Source organism: Callorhinus ursinus, unplaced genomic scaffold, assembly GCF_003265705.2.
Source record: "Callorhinus ursinus isolate GAN/ISIS: 27379988/994484 unplaced genomic scaffold, GSC_fseal_2.0 scaffold28, whole genome shotgun sequence".
NCBI lineage: Eukaryota > Metazoa > Chordata > Mammalia > Carnivora > Otariidae > Callorhinus > Callorhinus ursinus.
The window spans coordinates 11,234,729-11,255,372 of NW_027397090.1; the positions used below are offsets into that span (position 1 = coordinate 11,234,729).

The 20,644-nt window shown below is 51.5% G+C and overlaps 1 protein-coding gene across 12 annotated transcripts in view; it reads left to right on the top strand.

The window, feature by feature from the left end:
* KANK1 (KN motif and ankyrin repeat domains 1) overlaps positions 1–12,334 on the top strand; it is a 207,596-nt gene extending 195,262 nt beyond the window's left edge. For 11 of the 12 annotated variants that reach the window (XM_073878116.1, XM_073878112.1, XM_073878117.1 and 8 more), the window contains 7 exons: positions 174–416; positions 1,822–1,909; positions 4,929–5,148; positions 7,712–7,854; positions 8,455–8,655; positions 10,704–10,802; positions 11,331–12,334. In XM_073878116.1, coding sequence (XP_073734217.1) covers positions 174–416; positions 1,822–1,909; positions 4,929–5,148; positions 7,712–7,854; positions 8,455–8,655; positions 10,704–10,802; positions 11,331–11,393 — 1,057 coding nt within the window. In that variant the 3' untranslated portion in view covers positions 11,394–12,334. The remainder of the gene's footprint in view (positions 1–173; positions 417–1,821; positions 1,910–4,928; positions 5,149–7,711; positions 7,855–8,454; positions 8,656–10,703; positions 10,803–11,330) is intronic. The other variant, XM_073878118.1, reaches the window with a different exon arrangement.
* The last annotated feature ends 8,310 nt before the right edge of the window (positions 12,335–20,644 follow it).

Consider the following 20,644-nt stretch of genomic DNA (forward strand, 5'->3'; position numbering starts at 1 on the left):
CCATTTGAAACCACCAGATTTTTAAGTAGACCTTACTTTGAACTTCCAAATGCAGGGTCTCAACCACAGTCAGATGTCTGGAGGCAGTCAGCCGCTTTCCCTGCATAAGAGTTTCGGTCACGGGGTCTTTCTGGGCACACCTTGCATCTCCTGAACTCCCAATTGCCACCTAGGTATGAAACAACTTCAAGTGATGATTCCAGCTCAGATGAAAGCTCTTCCTCCGAGTCAGATGACGAGTGTGATGTCATTGAGTACCCTCCCGAGGAAGAGGAGGAGGAAGAGAAGGATGAAGACACTCGGGGAATGGCGGAAGGGCACCATGCCGTTAATATTGAAGGTTTCAAGTCCGCCAGGGTGGAAGATGAGATGCAGGTTCCAGAATGTGAACCTGAGAAGGTGGAAATCAGAGAGAGGTGTGGTACACTCCCCTCCCCTCCCTAACCCTTCCCACGTTCATTGTGCCTTTGGCAAGAGAACTGGCCGATTAGGAGATTTCGCCATTGTAACTATTGGTTGGGTCTTTCCGATCCCCAAAGGAGAGCTAAACTTCATCCTCAGAGGTACGACCGTCGTGTCGTGATGCTGATAAACACAGGTGCGGAGGGAGAGGACTCCTAGATCTCTCAGAGTAGCAAAGAGAAGGGCCTGATCAGGCTGCCACCTTTGCTTCCTTTAAATGTGTTTGCTAGCTAATTTTATGTGTGGAGCCACCATCCACAGAACTATTACGTGTCGTTAAAGTTTTCAGTGTTCCGACAACCCACCTTATATTTGAAGGCAATGTTAGAATTTTGTGTGGCCAGCACGTGTCTTTTAAGATTTCAGATTTTATCATTAGCCATTCATCTTGGTACAGGTCAGTACTGTTCTTACAGGATCGCTGTGTGTGAAAGGAGCGGTCTTTTAGCCCCAGCTGAAGATCGCATTCACTTCAAAGATGATGTAATCAGTCACATGTCTGCATTTTGTTGCTCACTGAGTGATAGGGAACACCACAAGAATGGGTTTGGGAGTCTCCTAAGCAGCAGCTGAAATACCCAGTAAACACTGTGGTTGGCTGAAACACATACCTAACGATGTAGCAGATTTTAAAGACTGCTAGCAAATGTGAAATCAGTGCTTATAAAACAGAGAATAGAACAGATGGAAAATTCAAGATGGTTTTTCACTATGTGGAGTATAAATAGAACATTTCAGAAAACTTCTGTTTAATTTTGCAAATGAAAGCTTAACTGCATTAACACAAGGTAAGTGTTTCTAGTTTATATTTCCAAGTATTTTCACATGGCTCAGGATCTTGTCATCTAGGTTTGGGGTTTTTTCATTTTTTTGTTTTTTTTTAAACAGCTTTATTGAGCTATCATTTATTTACCGTATGTCATCTGATTTTTCAGTTTAGATTTTCACGGGGGTTAAACACTTTCTGAGTGCAGACGTGTGGTTTGCTGGTCAACATAATGGATCTGTGGTAATTCTGACCTCTTCAGCCCCTTAAGGGTAGAAACATTTTTGGGAACTTAGAATAAAAGGACTAAAAAAGTTCCACAGGTTATTCCATAATGTCATAAAGGCCAAACAGGTGAAGCTGAAAGCTGCCCATACGGAAAGGCCTGAGCTCTGGGTGGAGACATTGGTTCTGTATGTCCTCGGACGCCTAAGGAAGCCTGCTCTGACCTCCAGGCAAGCACCTTGTCCCACCACGAACCTGCTGAGGTCCACTTGGGGCCTCTTGTCTTCGAAAGGGCCATAGAGTTTGCAATAAAAATGACTTTCCTTTGGTGGCCAATCGTGAGCTCTCTTTCTTTTATCTTGTCATAGGTATGAATTAAGTGAAAAGATGTTGTCTGCCTGCAACTTACTGAAAAATAATATAAATGACCCCAAAGCTTTGACCAGCAAGGATATGGTGAGTCTGCCCTCCAGACATTGTACCCTGTCTGTACAAATTACCCGAGTGGACATCAAAGTCCAGTTGTCTAGACTGCCCCCAAGCTCTTGTTGCCCACACGCTTTGCCCCCGAACTATCTCTAGCTCGTGTAAGCAGAGTGAGCCTCACGTTGCCCTATTCACACTGCACGTTAACCTCAGGCCCCGCAGCGGACATCCCCACCCTGTACTTTTCTCGGCAGTGAAGCCTCTGTGAGGCATATACTTGCACACGGGAGGAAGGGCTAATTGCAGTCAGCCGTCAGGTTTTGACATATTCTGCTTCCGCTCCCTGAACCTTGTCATCCGGGGAGAAGAGCCACCAGAGTTGTTGTGTTTTATTTTTTGGTTTGTTTTTTGTTTTAGTTTTTAAAGTTGGCCTCTGGTTTTTTAAAAAGCAGCCTATCTGGGCCGAGGTCAGCATTCCTTTCCATTATGAAAGTGCGTGTTATGTTCCCGTGTGGAATGCGGGCGGCCGCTATTTTTAAACTTCGGAGTCACTGCACTTGTCATCTGTGCCCAGTTTGAGAGACTTGGAAGCTCACAGCAGTGAAGCTGGTGGTTGCTTCAGGGGCAGGAAAGACACGGCCCAGGGCAGATGAGCATTTCTGGGGCGACGGTGAAGCGGACACCTTGGCGAAGTGTGTCGCTCTCCCTCGTGGGGCTGGTGGAGTTTTGAGGTGCGACTTCTCTCCCAGGTCAGACCCGCCCTCTGGTTGACAGTTCTCTTCAGCACACTGAGAAAACGTAGGTTCTCCTGTTACGTGAGACAGAGTTGGCATTTGAATCTCGGCACCTCATCAACGTGGAGTTTTCTGCTGCATAACCCAAGTCAGCAGCGAGTGAGAAAGTCTCACAGGATTGTAGAGTGATGAAACCAAAACGTTAGACCTAGAAGGGACTTCAGGGATCCCCTCATGCTGGAAAGGCACCATTTTCCTCGTGGACAACACGCACAATCTGAGGGAGAACTGGGACTGTTGTCGCAGGTGTGAGGGGCGTGGGCGTGCGTACCTGTGAGGCCACCTTGTCCTGGTCTTTTCTGTTTTAACTGAGGCCCTGAAGATGAGGAGTCTTGTCCAGAGCTAGTCAGCTAGGTCCTCGTTAGTACTGGGGCTAGATGATACTTCTCGAATACTGGTCCCTGTTTTAAATTTATCCTTTCTGAATCATATTACCTTATCATACGGCATCCTTCTTTAAAATTACGGTTGTGCCTCATATTTGTTTCCATTGCTATAGAAACTTAAATTTCTCAGAGCCAGCTGTGTCTTGACGTTAAATTAGCAAGCTGAGAAAGGCACACGGTGGTGATGTTTACAGAAGCAAATACGAAATAAAATCCCTGGCCTGGGGTGGGGGTGGACCCAGAACTCCTTCAGTATAAACTAAATTTCTGTCTACGCCTCAGTCCCAAGAGAGCAAAACCGTGAAATGTCACTGCAGTGTTAATATTTCCCACGAGGTTGAACCTGAACTTAAAACTGGTGCTTCTGGACCCTAGATCTTATAGCTAGAATAATTTTGACCATTCTCAAAATACCGGGTCATGTGGTCTTCAGGGAGGACCATCCATTTCTCTGGCCCCAGATTGCCAAGCATATTGTCACGCACATACTCCATGGTCAGTTCCTTTTTGGTTAAACTGAACTCATTTGATGAAAACGCGTTGAAGGAACTGTGCCATGAAAAGTGGTAGACACACACGAACAATCACAGTGCCAGGGCCAGTACCCATGACAGGACACCACATACACGGCAGTAACAATTCAACACCCAAATGACACAAATTCCCCTCTCTCCATTTGAGGACGGACTCCAGAGAGATAGAAACCTGAATATGTAGAAGAATGAGCAGAAGAAAACATTAGATGAATTTTTTTTCCCACCCCAGGACCCTTTTCATCAAGTGCCACAGAATATTATTGAATGGGCTAAAACCGAATCATCAGTAGCTGGACGATAAAGATGCAGAAGCCAGTACAATTCCAGCTCCCACTTCTCTGTAGGAAGGGGACCTCTTGGGTTCTGGTGCTGTTGACATAGGCTTTCCGTCTTTCTTTGGTCTATTTCTAAACCTTTCAGGAGTAAGCAAAGCACAGATGAACGGTAAACTCGTGTAAAAAGGGCTCATGGAAGAAGGATTCTAGTTCCTCCGGTCACCAGCAGTGGTCATGGGCAGTCTGCTTTGAACTTCACATGGTCCGGGTTTGACTTGGTTGCTCCTGAAATAAGGCCCGTGTTCATGTGTCCACAGCCTAAGGGAAGGCATGCACGGGGCTCATGGTCAGATGCAGATGATTCTGAATGAGAAATGTAATTTGTTTCGAACCTGCTTTTTAATCCCTTTCCATGGTTGAACGTCTGTCTTTGGGATGGGAGTGGGAATTGGGTTGGCTACACCCTCATGGTCTTTCAGCCCAGTGCTGTGGGGATGTTGAAGGAGTTAAGGGTGGTCTGGATAGGAAGAAAGCAGCATAAATTCAGTGTGGGTGAAGTAATTTCTTCTGTCCTGAGTACTCTGAAAATCACATGCAAGGCCAGCATAATTACTTAATATTAATCGTTCAAGAATCAATGAAGCCAGGCCTACGTGTTTTTATGTGTATTGCCTCATTTGTCCTCATCACAAGCCCTGTGGGGAAAAGGTATGTTTATTACCCCCATTTTGCAGATGAGCAAACTGAGGCATGGAGTAAGTATCTTCCCCAGGAGAGTACAGCTCACAAGTAGCAGAGACAGAATTGGATCCTTGCAGGTAGAGCCCCTGAACAGTGCTGCACGGACTCTTTTACAGAAGTTAGAAATGTCTGTGGTTGAAAGTCAGGAGCGGTTCTCCAGTTTGGAGTTTGAGGCACCTCTTAGGGCTCCGGGTTTCATGCAGTTGTTCTTTGAGAGCCGATTCTCGCTGCGTGCGCTGACTATAAAAGGCCTCATTTCTCGGGCTTTCAGCTGGGCTATAAATAGAACTAACGGCCACTTGCTGGTGTTTTGGCAGCGGTTCTGTCTGAACACCCTGCAGCACGAGTGGTTCCGTGTGTCCAGTCAGAAGTCAGCCAGTCCGGCCATGGTGGGCGACTACATAGCGGCGTTCGAGGCCATTTCCCCGGACGTCCTCCGCCACATCATCAACATGGCAGACGGCAACGGCAACACGGCCCTCCACTACAGCGTGTCCCACTCCAACTTCGAGATCGTGAAGCTGCTCTTGGACGCTGGTGCGTGCGCTGCCCTGGTCTCTTCCCTGACCTCACTCAGGCGATGACTCCGCTCAGAGAAGCCGGCTGACCCGCTCCTCAGTGCTGGGACCACCCCACACCCTTCCCCATTGCTTTTCCACGCGCTGCGGCAACGATACCCTTCTTGAGTCATTGGTGGGAGGCTTGACCTGTAAACAGAGCTGGGAGACACGGCCTCCAGGTCCGTTTTGCAAGGAGGTTGTGAGGCTATTCTTGCTGCGTTTCAGCTGCGTTCAGGCGAGGTGTCTCCCTGGTGAGGAACGTGCCTCAGGGTCCCTCCCAAGCTGAATCACGCTGGCAAGGCGAGTGCGCTCTCAAAAGCCAGAGTGCTGCTCCGGGACCCGCGTCAGCTCCGGTGGTTGCAGGCTGCTCTCCTTGCCCTTGCTCCACGACCCCATCCAGCGGCCTTGCAGAGGTGTGCCACTAGCCGAGATGGGGACCACAAAGCCACTATAACAAATTATAGTAGAATCGTAACCATTCCCACCGAAATAGACCCTGTTACTCGGGACTCCGCGTAGAGTGAAGAACGTGTTGTTCTTGTATCTGAACCCCGGTAATGAGAACAGTGAAAACCCTTGTTTATAATTGGAACATCCCATCCCAGAATATAGCCACTGCATGTCTGATACACGAAGCGAGAGTGTGCTACATGGAAGGGTCCCCTTGGAAAATGGCGAACTTTAAACTTTTTGTTCAAATATGTAGCCCAGTGGTACATACAGTCCCCGAGTCACTCTGATTTATTTTTGAAATACATATTTTTACTTCTAGTATGTGACGGATACAGAATTTATAGGACCTTGGTCTTAAATTAGCGAGCACACAATGTGAAACTTTGATTTAGCATATGCAATAAAATTGTCCGGTGTCCCCATACTGCTTCTTGATCCAACTCACTAATTTCTTCTACTCCGTTTTGGGGAATTTAGATTAATGCAGAGAAGTAACCAAGCAAGATTTATCCCTTCTAAGTTTGCTTATTCCCAGCGGATGGGAATATGTTAGGCTAAAAGTGCTTCCATCTTAGAGGAAGGAATTCCAACCCTCCTTCCCTTTAGACTTTCCAGACTAGAAACAGAGCTGGTGATACTGTCAGCCCACATTGTTGTTTATTTTTTTAAAAAAGATTTTATTTATTTATTTGAGAGAGAGAGAGAGAGCACCAGCTTCAGGGAGAGGGAGAAGCAGGCTTCCCACGGAGCAGGGAGCCCAATGTGGGACTCGATCCCAGGACCCTGGGATCATGACCTGAGCCAAAGGCAGACGCCCAACTGACTGAGCCACCCAGGCGCCCCCCCGCCATGTCGTTGTTTAAACAGAGAAGTGGATAATATCCAAAAGAGCCAAAAACAAGATTTCTGATTACTCTTGAAAGTAACAATTTAACCTACCCTTGGAAAATTTGTGTGGACAAGATATTTTGGTAAATTAAAGGGTTTTGGTAAATTAAAGGGTTTTGGTTAATCACCCTACTGGATATACTTGACCCTCTGCTGCCCACCGTTATAGGCTGAGGCTGGGGCTCCGTCCAGCGTGTGGGTGAACGTAGTGACCGCAGCCTCCGTGAACGACCGCACGTCACAGATGATGGGGAGCCTCAGAGAGCTCGTTGGTTCACATGCTTCTCCATCACAGAGCTTTTTCTTTCTCCTTTTCTAAGTTAAAAAACATGCCCTTTGTGTAAATGCCATCATGTCCCTACTGTGCAGTTATTTTTTGAGCTTAAGGCAGGTTTGCACGGTATCTTCTCTTCTCACTCCTTATGATAGAAACATCCTGAACATTTTAACTATATATGGTCACACATGAAAGCTTCTCTCCTGCACTCTGCATTCCTTTCATTTTATTAGAAAGTGCTAAAGGAATTTTAAAAAGGATTGCTGAGCCCCCAGTGCCTCCTTAAGAATTACAGGAATAGAAAACGCCTGGTCTGTTGTGTCTGTTAGTCCCTGGCAGTTCCTCACTGCATTTGCTCTCAGACCGCAGTTCCAAGAACAGCTTAGCTAGGTGTCACGGGATTGGAATTGGGCTTCCAAGGCCCCAGACAAGTCAGAGGAGCAAACCTAGGGTCTCTGAATGAGTCGTGATCTCTGAGTGGGTGATGCCATCATGTTCTCTACAGAAGCCTTTACAGATCCATCATATTCTTAGCTCTCCCTGCCTCTTCGTTCCATAATCATGATCCCCCAGACACAGACGAATGTCCACATCCCACATTATGTGGACTCTTTGAAGCCACCATTACTTAGAACAACCCCCCAGCGCTCCAGGCTGTTGCAGTCCAGCCACCAGTTGCGAACAAGAGGTGCCATGAAGGCTCACTCTCACTTTTGCTGCTTCTGGCCTCACACGACACAAGAAAACCTTTTATCCTTTCGTTGAGTATGAAAACGTCTCTGGCAGTTCCTTCCGAGTCACTCTGGGACGTGGAGCCCCGGGGGCCGTTTCACAGGCTTCCTCCCAGCCCTGTTCCTTTGGTCCATGGGGAGAAGGGTCGCTGTAGGAAGGTTTCTCCCTGACGAGACTCGTGTCTCCGCAGACGTGTGCAACGTGGATCACCAGAACAAGGCGGGCTACACCCCCATCATGCTGGCAGCCCTCGCCGCCGTGGAAGCCGAGAAGGACATGCGCGTCGTGGAAGAACTCTTCGGCAGCGGGGATGTGAACGCCAAAGCCAGCCAGGTGAGCACACTTGCCTCCCAGGTCCGCGGCCGGCCCGCACCCTGAGCATGTGCCCCGCGTCCCTGCAGCTGCCCGGCCGCCCTGGCTGACCAGACCTGCTGGTGAAGTAGCGGCTTCAGAGTCACCTGGCGGGTGTCCCCCTCCTTGGCCTTGCGCGCTACCTCTGTTCGGAGTGGGGTGCACGTGCCCTGTAGGTCAGCCCGCCTCAGAGGGCCTGGGAGTGCCCGCCGTCTGCCCGGCTCGTTCCTGACTGTCTCCGCAGTGTGGTGTCATCATGCCGGGCACACAGTGGCCCCGGGCTGGTGGGACTTCTAAGCACCTTTGGCCTTCCTGGCTCCTCGCTCTAAGGAGACAGGTCCTCCCAGCTCCAGGGGAACACTGACGCATTACTTGATGGTCTTACTTAGCTCGGCGGCGCTCAGAACAAGAAACTGTTTCTCCGTGCCAGCCACCACCTAGCCCCAGATTCGTTCCACATCTGCTTTGTCCTGTCTGTCCTCCCGCCGTTCCCCCCCCACCTCCCGCCCCCGCCCCGCACAGGCCGCCCCCCCCGCAGCCGGTCTGTGCTGTGCCGCTCATGGGCCCCGCCACTCCCCACAGGCAGGTCAGACAGCCCTCATGCTGGCCGTCAGCCACGGGCGGATCGACATGGTGAAGGGCCTGCTAGCCTGTGGGGCTGACGTCAACATCCAGGACGACGAGGGCTCCACGGCGCTCATGTGTGCCAGCGAGCACGGGCACGCGGAGATCGTCAAGCTGCTGCTGGCCCAGCCGGGCTGCAACGGCCACCTGGAGGACAACGTAAGTGAGCGACGCGGCCTCCACGGGGCTGCCCGCTTGGGGCTCTGCAGGACCCCTTGGCGGAGGGGAAAGGGCCCGTTCTCCGCGCTACTCACGGGGGACCTCGTGCTGTGGTCCTGGCCGCCGCCCTTCCTGGCCCAGCACGGCAGCATGGCCCACGTGCAAACTCACGCTCCCAGGAATTAGAGCCAAAGGCAGGCCGATGAGGCTGCAGCGGCCACGCTCGTTGCAGGAGGAGGGTGATGAGCTCGTCGGAGAGCCAGCGTGCAGCAGGGGAAAACACAGACTGACGACCCAGAGCAGACGGAGCGCAGGCATCTTGCAGGTCCACGAAGAAGAGAGGACCGGGTCCCCGGAGCATGGGGAAAGCTGGGTTGCTAGCTGTTCTGGGCCAGAACTACTAGATGACTAGAGCCAGCTGTCCCCACCCCCGAAATGAGGGCAAGCGGCCCCTCACTGGGGCCCCTCAGAGGGAATCACTCATGTATCTCATCAGCCAGACCCTCCAGACCATGCGGCGCCTTCGGGCACATCTCCCGGCTCCTGCCTTGGCCGTTCCATCATCGTAACCCCAGTCTGCTCTCCCCGTTCCCAAGCCGTCCCTGTTGCAGATAACCCCTCGCCTGGGAAACATTGTAAGGAAAGCAGCTGCCTCTGCATGTCTCCAGGCCAAAGGGGAGGAGGACCAGTAGGTGAAGGCACAGGAACTAATATTTGGTTGGAGCTGTGGTTTGAAGGGCAGAGGTCACAGAGGACAGGCTGGGTTGGTTCTACTTTGGAAAGTTTATCTCCGTGGAGCACGGGTTTGGCCCAGAGCTTCCTTCAGCTCAAAACACTAAAAATAAAAACTTAGAAGGAAAATATACTTTTTGGGCACTAAGCAAAAGATCCCAGTGGGCCCAGGCCAGCAGGAAGAGCAAACCAGTGCAGGCGTTTACTCGTACCCAGGACCGGGGAGCCGACAGCGGGCTTCCATGTGGCAGACGCCCCCCCGGGGCTGAAGAAGCTGCCCCTGTCCCCCATGCCCCTAACTTCGGCGGGAGCAGAAGGAGTGCTTCCAACTTCCCCTTCCTCGAGAACAGTGTGTGTGGCATGTGTCTTGATTTTTTGTTTGCTCTTACTTCTGCTCTCTCTTAGCCAAGAATAGCCCGTAGATGTAGTCATAAGAGGCCCCAGAGCCACAAGTGGCTTCCAGAAATGCTGGTCACCTCAGGAAGGTGGGAGGAAGGAAGGAGGAGGGGAGAGGGGGAGGGCAAGTCCCTGCGAGAATTCCGAGTGGGAGGGAAGGACCGTCAGATGCCGACCACAAGAGAATTGTTTCCTGCTGCTAGTGACCAGCAGGGCATCCTCATTCCAAGACCAGACAGAAAGTAAATGGTGCTGAGTTTGGCCTTCTCCCTCCTTGACATGCATCCGAAGCCCTGCGAGTTCATGGAAGCCAAACACGTAACTGGAAACTTTGACTTCCCCATATTTAGTATTTCCCCTCGGATTTTCATACGATGCGTTTCTGCAAGGCCCAGGATTCAGTGACTGTGCATGGATGGTGTTCGCAGCGGGCGATAGGGGTGCTTAGGGCCGGAGGATCGGCTCCCTCCCCAAGGGCAACGTTAAAAGATCGTTGGCAAGTGGCAGGGTATCCAAACATACCCTGTGGTACTGCTTGCTCACTGTAAAGATACACACAGACACTTAGGTTTCTACCCCATCTTCTCCTGCGGCCCACAGCTGGTGGAAAGAGTAGTGGGGTGAGTCCTTGGCAGGCAGCCTGTGTTGAGGGTGCACGGGGCCCGCACCTCCACACTAGCCACCGGGAGGCACAGTGGGGATGAGGTGACTGTCTTCCGACCGCGACTCCGCTCGGGTGGGCGCGGTGCCTCATGGTAGCCTCAGGGCTTCGCGCGCAGAGGTCCAGAAAAGTCTCCCGAAGGACTGAACCGATTTGGGGAACCGTCACAGTTCTTGGAGAGTATTTGTTTTGCTCCCTTTCGGCTGTCTGGAAGTTTGAGAAACCCACCCTGGCTTGTTCTTTTCCATGTTCTCTTTAGGACGGCAGCACCGCGCTCTCGATAGCCCTGGAGGCAGGACACAAGGACATCGCCGTTCTTCTGTACGCCCACGTCAACTTTGCCAAGGCCCAGTCTCCGGTCAGTGTTGTGCATCTGCCGTTTAGGAACAGGCTCACGTCCACCAGAACAGTGGGCCCCCTTCTTCCGAGAGTTGACAGGAGACACAGGTTTTCTGAGGCTTCCGAAATGGGGAGTGTTAGTCTGGAACTTAAGGGTTCGTGACTTTTGCTCCCCCAGGCGGCCAGGAGAGCTGACCTCTGCTCGTCCTCAGGAGACAGACGCTCACATACATAAAGGGTTTAGTTCTGGGCAGAATTACCCAAATGGCACCTGGGGCACCCATGAGTACATACTGCTACGTCCCTGGCATTTTTCTGAAGGCACACAGTGAGCAGCGACCCGTGGGCCGCGAGTCCCCCCTTTAGCAGGACGCTGACTTCCCAGGACGGCACAGCAGACCGGGTCTGTATCCCATGTTCCAGGGGTCCGCGCTCCGCGCACAGGTGGTTGTCAACTGTTCTGGACGGAGTTCCTCGGTCACAGAGGATGCATCTGCCTGAGGTCACTTATTAACCCCCCATTTTTTTCTCCTCTCCTGGTCTCTAGGGCACCCCTAGGCTTGGAAGGAAGACATCTCCTGGTCCCACCCACCGAAGTTCATTTGATTGATTAGATGCAAATAGCCGTCCATTTACATGCCACCATTAAGCTGCTACTTGTTCCTGTTGGGGTGACAGATACTGAATGTATACGTATTGTGCCTGAGCTCACCAGCACGCAGAACGGGAGGCCTGGCGCCTGGAGCTGCGTGGTGGAAGCCGAGCCGGCGGGAGCCGGCCGCCGGGCACACGCCGCCTCCCTCCTGGCTGTCTTCCCTCTGCGCTGGGCGTGCTCACCCCCGGCTCCTTGGCTGTCGAGTCTCTGCTCCGTTATGTACAGTCCTAGTCTCTCCCCACCTTGCCACTGCCGGGAAGCATCAGCTTCTCACTGGCTTGACATTTTTAAAAATGTTCCACAAGTATTTATGTTGACTTAACGTGGAGCCACTGGAAAGCTCTCTGAAGATTCCATTCCAGGACGGTTTTGTTGATTTGTGTGTGTGTGTGTGTGTGTGTGTGTGTGTTTACTCTTCTCAAGTAAGGCAGTGGTGATGACTGGTCATCAGCACCTTGGGCCTGGGCCTGGTAGGTTTCTGGTTTCAAAATCAAAAACGGAACTCTCGAAAAGTAGAAAACTTACGAAAGGAAGTCTTTTCAGTTGGGTTAATTTAGGTGGATATATTATATGACTTTTTATATAAAAGGTATCTATATAAAATGGACACAGTATTTTCGACTTTTGTATTCCATAGTCATTGAGACAGGAGGAACTACGTGTAACGTTGCCATGTTTTTATTAATCATCACCCGAGTCCGCATCCGATGGCAAAGGTTGGATCTTGTTAGAGGAGTTGGCAGTATATTTGCCTCTAGGGAAACCTAGTGTAGTTCTCCACATATTTATGGATTCCTTTCTACCATGTCACATTTACTTTGGTCTTACATGTATTTAAATGTTTGAAGTGCCTTAGACTCTTGCCATATTTTCAAAATAAAATTTCATTAAGCTCTTGTGCGTGTCCCCGCTCTGTCTCTGACAGCTGTCTGCCCGGCCCTGTTGACTTACGGCCCCGGAAGCCGGGCTGATGGACTGCATGGGCCGGGAGAGCCGGCCCGTCGGTCTTGCACTTGGCCGAGAGGAGAACACGGCTCTGTTCGCACAGCTCTGCCCGGTACTCAGGTTGCCCGTCAAGCGTCGAAAATTTAAGACCTTATTAGGCAAGCAGCTCATCAGACAGGTAATCTCCAAGCGGAGGCAACGAGTGAGCTCTTCTCAGGTGCAGGGCACTGGCCTCTGGCCCTCGTTTTCGGTGTACCTGTTGGGTGACGGCACCTGCCTTGCAGTCCCTTTTACAAAGTAAAGGGGACTGAGTCCACCTCGTTCAAATGAAGAAGCATGGCGGCCAAAATGCAAATGAGGTGTTTGGGCACGGTCACTGGTGGTGAATTTTAACCCGGGCTGTTTGCGAGAGCCAGGTGCACGGGAGAAATGTCACGGAGGCTTTTCTCACACCTTTCTCTGTTCCTCTTTCCTTCCTCTCATCTGTTCATGCACTGCTGAGCTCAAAAAAGGGACCAGAGGACAGATTTTTTCCAGCAGGTGTGTATCACAGTGCCTTTCCTAGAAGGCTTGTTTCACGGGCTGCGAGGAATGCGTCGTTCAGAGAAGAACTCAAGAGGAGCTGTAAAAAGCGGTGCTCGAAATTGAGGCCAACTTGGGGCGGTAAGAAATGCTCCCCGCCCCTGCCCAGGCCCAGGCCCAGGCCCGTGGCGGGACATCTGGGGCAGAAGGGCCGTCCTCTTTTCTTGAACCATTAAAGTGAGGTCACAGCTACCTAGGGGCATGAGCACCTCTGTCTGTCCCAGGACAGATCCACTAGCTCTGGCGTCAGGCCTCAATTTCAGTTCGCGTAGTTTTTCAGGCTCCTTCAGACCTGAAATAGCACAATAAATTAAGACAGAAGAGCATTTGTGTTTGAAGCAAAGTAGGTCTGTGAGTTTTCTGCCCCTCGACGGCATGGCGTGCCTTTGGAGCAGGGACACCTCTCAGGGGGTTTGAGGTCCTGGGAGTTTTGTTCTGTTTGAAAAGGAAGGCATTCGTGGTGTCAGTGCATGAGAAAATGAATTCTTACACCTTTGTGCTCCATTTCAGATTTCTTACGCTGAATTTTACAAAACCGAACGAGCGGTTTTTATCATGGAGTGAGGCCTCGTTCAATCTGTACCTGGCTTCTGGGTTTGCCGGCGTAGGCCTTGTTTATGCTGCTACCGCTGGGCGCTTAGAAGGCGTTTTATCTTGGGGTCTTGGCACATTATATAAACCAGCCTGATTCTCCCGCATTTGCTTCAGCTGCTGCTTATTGAGGTGTGAGTCCATAAAGGGATTTGTGGCCAGACACTCGGGCAAGGCCCCCCAATGAGGCCGGCATGGGGCTGGAGACTCCTGATTTTGTTTTCTGGCTGGCGTGAAGAGAAGCCTAAACCTTTTAAGTGACAGGCAGTCTCTTTTTTCAGACAGCCTCGCGCTGGAAAACTAGAAGCCGAAGGCCAGCATCCTCCCCCAGACAGAAGGAATAGAGCAGTGGGAACTTTGAGACTTTAACGTTAAGAAAGTGAAACATGACTCATCCTGCCGCCGTCGTGACATTAAATAATGGACTAAACCCTATGCAGGGGGTGGCGGGGGTTGAGGGGGGTGCCAGGAGCGTGCTGTCTAGACGAGTCCCCCTGATAAACCAAGTATTGCGTGTAAGTTGCCCGTACGCTAAGGGGAACTTACCCCCAACTTTTGTGGCCCTGAGATACTGCAGGTAACGGGCTAACCCTCGCAGATGGGATCCCATCCTAATGGGTTCTTTGCTGCCGGGAGCCGGCTGCAAGCAGAGAGTCTGATTTTCATGATGCTTTTGTGAGAACTTCTGCCTTCGCTGCATGTACGGGAACTGCTGGTGGGAGCTGGGGGGAAATGCCGATGGTGGGCCTCACCCCGGTGTTTCTCGGTGTGGCCTCTGGTCCACGCTGAGAACGGTTTTACTCCCGAATTACGAGGCACTACCATAGTTGTTTTACAAACAAGTCGGGAGGGCTGGAGAGAGCCGGACCAAAACAAGAAACACGACGCCTAGTCTTTTATCTTGGGTGTATGAGGAGCCAACGTGGCCTCTGCGTGGTGTTTGTCCGTGTTTGGTGGCATTTCTGCAACTCTGGAGCAGGCCGTTCTAGAAGGCCAGGAGCCACGGCTACCGTGGTGCAGGGGTGGGGGGGCGGTATGTGAGGGACAGCGATTGAGCAGGCAGCTCTGCAGTGTTTTCCTAAGCCCATCTATCCCTTTCCCTTTTCCTGAAAAAGCAGGACTGTTTCTGCACAGGAAGAAGGCCGCAACCCATTGCCTTGCCTTTGGAATAAAGACAGTGTGCTGTTTTCTTTTCTACTGAAAGAAAATCCTTTTTAGGCCCTGGGCCTCCGCCAGAGATTGTTCTACGTTGCGCCATAAGGAAATTACCAGTCATACGTTTGCTCTGCTGTTACTCAGCATGGCTGTGATTTAGAAGCCAGACCGTCATAAGAATATCTTTTCAGTCCATTTTGCTGAGGATGATTACCACAAAAGGATGTGGCTGAGCCCATGGCCACTCTGTTCCAGGACCGCTCACACTCGCTCCCCCTCTGTCCCCGCCGAAGTCACTGGCTATTTCCTGGGCCGGGAGCTGGGAAGTCACAGTCAGCTCTTGGAGCGTGAAAGGTAGAATTCGTACTTGTCCCTGAGCTACCCAGCCTGAATTCCCGCAAAGATTTTGCCGAGAAGCTAGAAAGCAAAATGTCATGTTTTCTGGGTGCATGCTGGTACAGATAGGTCAGATTTTGAGGACATTTCGGGGCAGAGCTGGTGTTTTAGAAAACCAGCTGCCCCATGCCTCTCCACGAAGATCCTTTGATGATTTAAGAGGCGCGGGGATGGGAACTATATGCCTCCTTTTCAGGCCATGGAAGTTGCATAAGAAATAATCTGAAGACCAAATGCCCGTCTTGTTTTTGAGCCAAAACAGGTTTTACACCCGTTCCCCGCCCCCAACCCAGAAAGATCCAGTTTGCCCAGCGCTGGAACCACCTGCAGGGGTGAGGCTGTGTGGCAGAGAGGGAGGGCCCTGAGCACAGGCGGGCAGAGGCTGCTTTGCCACCAGACTGGTCAGGCGGCTCCACACCCAGGGCCAGCCAGGTGGCCACTGATTTCTCACGTGTTGGGCGGCAGAGAGATTCTGGCTCAGATCCATCTGCTCTGCAATGAAACTGATGTGCTCAAACAGATAATAAAGGTAATAGTCACTAATTAGATTGGGTCCCTCAATCCTCCCTAGAAATACGCTACCACCACCCCGAAAAGCCAGTCTTCCAAAGGGCTGACCAATACTAGTTGAATGAATAGGGGTAAAAACATCCTTGGAGGGTGGCATTGAAAGTCAGGAGAGCGTTACTACTAGGGAGGGGGGAGGTTACTGGGAGGGAGCCTCCCAGGAGCTGGCGAGCCCCTAGGAATGGTTTGCGTCTTAGCCTGGAAGTAGCTACCCTCCTATGTTCCCTTTATGATAATTCAGCAGACTGTATACTCACAATTTGTGCACTTCTGTGAGTGTATGTTAACTTCAGGTTTTTTTTTTTTTTAATTTAAAAAAATGCGAGGGCCCCCTGGGTGGCTCAGTTCGTTAAGCATCTGACTCTTGATTTCTGCTGGCGTCGTGATCTCAGGGTGCTGAGATCGAGCCCCAGGTTGGGCTTTGTGCTGAGCATGGAGCCTGCTTAAGATTCTCTTTCCCTCTCCCTCTGCTTCTACCGCCTCTCCCAACTCACGCACGTGCACGGTCTCAAAAAAAAAAAAAAATTTTTTTTTTTATTTGAAAAAGTTTGAACAAAAAAGATCTTAGGTGGGGAGGGTGTAGGTTTTGTAGATGTGAAGGTGAACAGGAACGGGGGCGAATGGCTGGCTCAGTCGGCAGAGCATGAGACTCTTAATCCCAAGGTCACGAGTTTGAGCCCCACGTTGGGCACAGAGTTTATTTAAAAAAAAAAAAAAAGTGAGCAGGAATAAAATGATAGTGAACCTAAACCTGGAAACACTGGGTCCCACCATTTCTTTAACGTTGATACAGAGCTTTGCACACGATGGGTGTTGTGGTCCACCTGTAACCTTGGGCAGTAATCATTTGGGCTGTTCTCAGATGTTCCATTTCTTTTCCTGGGTACTCCCTGCCTACTTCGGAAGTCAGGCTTGGCCGTGCGATTGCATTGGCAGTGGAACATTGGCGAGAGGTGACGTGTCCGTTGCAGGTGGGAGCTTGAAAAGCCAGTCTGCTGCTGTGTGCCCTTCTCCCATCTTGTTCGTAGAAGCAAGTGTCCAGACGGACATAGGGCCGCCGGGGTTCCCTGGGGACTGCGTGGAGCAGAGTATCGTCACCAGCCTACATTCCAGGGCTGTCAGGAGCACAGATTTACCATTATCCTGTCATGGGAGGGGAGTTTGCGGGTGATTTGTCAGCACGGCATGACTTAGGTTTTCTTTATTGATAGAGAAATCGGTTTCGGGCAGTAGGTGCGGCGAGACGCCAATGGCTTAGTAGGTGAGCTGTGGACGGCAGGGGCATGGGCCTAGTGGACTCAGTCAAGGACACGGGAAAGTGATGCATGCTTTTCCGTATCTTCCCGAGGCTGGTACGTGCCAGGAGCCAGCGACCTTGGTGCACAGGGGCGCAGGTAGCCCGTTACGCAGATGCCCTGAGGCAGCAAGGACTAGATCTCTGGGAAGGACAGCCGTTTCCTGTGTCCCTGGGGAGGCCGATTTTATCTCATAAACGTGTCAGTCTCAAACCTGAGCACACATCAGAATCCTGAGGAGGGCTTGTGACAACCCAGACGAGTTTCTGATTCAGTGGGTCCGGGAAGAGGCCTGAGAATCAGCATTCTTAAAACAAGCTACAAACTCCTCAGTGAGGCTGAGGGTGCTGGTCTGGAGACCACGCGCTGAGAACCGCCGCTCATGGGGAAGGAGTATTAGAGATAGCCTCTCTTACTTCAACCACAAGCACCTGCTGGGTAGGCATCTTCAGTGTCTGTATTCCTTAATCTCAGTGGGCTTTGTTTGTACTTTCCAGTGACTGAGACTTCACAGTTAGCTTGTGCACTGCGAACCTTTTGCTCTCCAATTTAAAAATCAAATTTTGCGAAGGTGTAGTTGCCTCATGGCAACTCTTTCTTTCTAGAGCTTGTATAATATATCAAGTGTTAATAAATCCTGTGTTCCTCCAGAATTGGGTTTTAGAACCCAGCCAGAGGCCTGGGCTTGAATCACAGCAGTCTTACAAGAAGAATGACACACCCATTGCACTTGGAAAGAAAGAAAGCTTTATTTGCACGGATCCCACTGAGTCTCTCTCTCTCTGTTGGCTCACCCCCTCGTGAATGCTCGTTTAAAAATCACCGTCTCCTCCTGAAACCCCAGTGAAGCACTAAGCAGAGGGTGGGCTGTGTGGATGTCCTCCTGCCCCCCAGCTGCTGTCCCTGAATTCCTCTCTCTGTTCCTGTCCTGCATCGGGCAGAGGCTCACAATGGTTTCCCTTTGCAGAGCCAAGCCGGCGGTCTTTCTGGATGCTCACGCCAAGACCTGAGAGACAGGGGCGTCTGTGAGGGCAAGCCCTGGGAGCCCACAGGACCAGAAACCAACTTGAGGGGTCTCCCCACCCAAAGGCACGTGTCGTGCATGTCCATCGCTCTTGGGTCAGAGACTCAGCTGAGACAAGTCAAGAAGAGGGAGGGGAGATTAGTATTTCACAGGGAAATTGGAGGCAACTTGTTTATACCCTCCCCCACCTATAAATTAATCTCTGAGAGACAAGACTCCCTTTCAGGAAGTACACTGGCCGACACTGATTGATGGCAGGCCTTGAATCACCGGAGAACATTCATGAAGTTCCTCCCGAGGCCCCATTCAATCATTGTCAGGGTAGAGCCGGAAGCTTGGCGTTGATCTCATAAGCCCTGCCGTGTTTTCTGGTCTGCATAATATTTCAAAAGGTAGAACAGAGTACTTTTATGTGTCTCTGTGTGCTAGGAGTTTGGGGACTCGGGCTCAGGAGGCCGATAAGCCTACGACTGCTAGAGCAACAGACTGGGATTCATGAGTTCGTCCTGCCAGATGCATATCTGTGCTTCTGATTCACACTGAAATTAGGGAAGCCAAACACTGCCACCCCTCACCCATGAGTCTTACAAAGGTGACCTCCCGGTGGTCTGTACACACACCGAGCTCCGCATGAAGGGGAGTTTTATCCAGATGTTAACATGAAGAACAGTTGAAGACTGCTGCAAAGAGCCACCCTGCCTGGGGAGAGAAGCCCCCTGCTCTCGGCAGTCCGTGGAAATACAGGGAGGCATCTCTTTTCCGGGCTCTGCTTCGACCCTCTTCGTCAATCTAATGCCTGATCAAGAATGACTTTTCACTTCTTGCTGTGCTCATTCTGTGGTTTCTACCAAGATATTGAACACATCTGTAGAACTGAAGGCCGGGGAAAGATCTTCAGCTCGAGGTAGCACAAGCAAAGATCAATCTGCGGGGGCCCATTTTTCTTTGAAGGCGAAAGTTGCTGCTGGTGATTCTTCCAAGGGTGCATCATTCTCTGATTTATAAGTGGGCACGTCAGTTACCTTGGCCACAGTGATGCTCTGTAACACACAGCCCGCAAAGCCCCCGCGGTATCCAGCCGTGAGCATTTACTCCTCACGGGTCTGGGGGGCCCACGGACCTCTGGCTCTGCTGCTGACCGTGGCCCATCTCACGCTGGGCCGTCAGCCGAGGGAAGCTGGCTCCGCTCCGGTAGCTCACAGTCTCAGCTCTGTGCCTCGTACCTCCCAGTTGCATAGCCCAAGAATGTTCTCGAGGCCATGACAAAGATGCAGGAAGAACAAGTGGACAAGGCTTGTTCAGGTTTCGGTTCAGTGCTGGCACCCCATCATTCCACATGACATGCTCTTGGCCCCGGCAAGTCCAAGACCAGCCCAGATTCAAGGAGATCAGGAGACAGGTCGGGCCTCTTCAGTGAGAAGAACAAGTCGGGATGTTTAGCTTCAGACGGAGTAAAGGATGTGGAGCCAGAAAATGCAATAAATACTTCACGGTGAGATCCTTCCCCTTAGTGGTTCTGGCCAGGATTTGGGGTGTTGCTCAATAGACCTACTTCTATTACCCTCCTTAACTACCCGTGGGAAAGGGTGGAGACAGTAAATCTGGTCCCTCCTTGAGGCTAACTGATGTTTGTGGAGCTCCTGCACAGTGGGCACCTCATGGCATTTTTCAGCTGTACCATCATGACTGCCACGAGCATCACCGTGGGGGAGTCCCTGACTAGACTCCCCTGCCAGGGACTGTGACAACGTGCAGCAGTGGGCAGGAAGTGGGGTGGCCACCTGGAAGCAGCTGGAAGAGAGGACTTGTCCTAAGAGTCTTGGGAGCTGGTTTCAAATGCTGTGTTTGAGGGGCATCTGTCAGGGTGAGACACAACTGAGGAAGACCCTCCATTGCTCCAGGCTGTCCTCACCCAGGCGCCCGCACCAGGAAGCATGTCCACAGCCTTTGGCTTCCTGCTGACAGAGTCCAAGAGGGGACTGGCGTGAGTCATATTAGAGCCACTTCGGGTCCCAGCTAGAAGCAGGATTTTCACCACAGGCCCTGGCTACCTCCGGTGGCCAACAGGCAGGGCTCCGTCATCCTGTCTGAAGTCTTGTCCATGGACTTGTTCCGAGGCAGTCTTACCAAGTGAGTCGGGCATGGTGTCGGGGCAGTTACCTGCCCTTTGGGAGCTGGTCCCAGCCTAACGTCCCCCCACGGAGCTGGGGTGTTGGCTGTGCCGGCTGAGGGGCTGTGCGTGCTGAGGTTGGGGGCGGGCAGCCGGCAGAGGCAAGAGCTTTCGCACTTGCTGATGGAGTGAAGGGAACTCCTGGGGGGGCCCCTGGGGGGCCCAGTCTGTGAAGCATCCGACGACTCTTGGTTTCGGTTCAGGTTATGATCTCGGGGTCGTGAGATGGAGCCCCATGTTGGGCTCCTTGCGCAGCGGGGAGTCTGCTTGGGATTCTCTCTCCCTCTCCCTCTGCCCCTCCCCCTGCTTGTGTACTCTCTCTCTCAAATAAATAAAAAAATCTTTTAAAAAGAAGAAGAAAGAAAGGAACTCCTCACTACCTAGGGCCAGCATAACCGTCTGACTGCTCCGTGAGAAGCTGTCTACCGAATCGCCTCAAAATAGAGGCACGTGTTCCCGGGTTCCACCGTGAAGGTCCAGC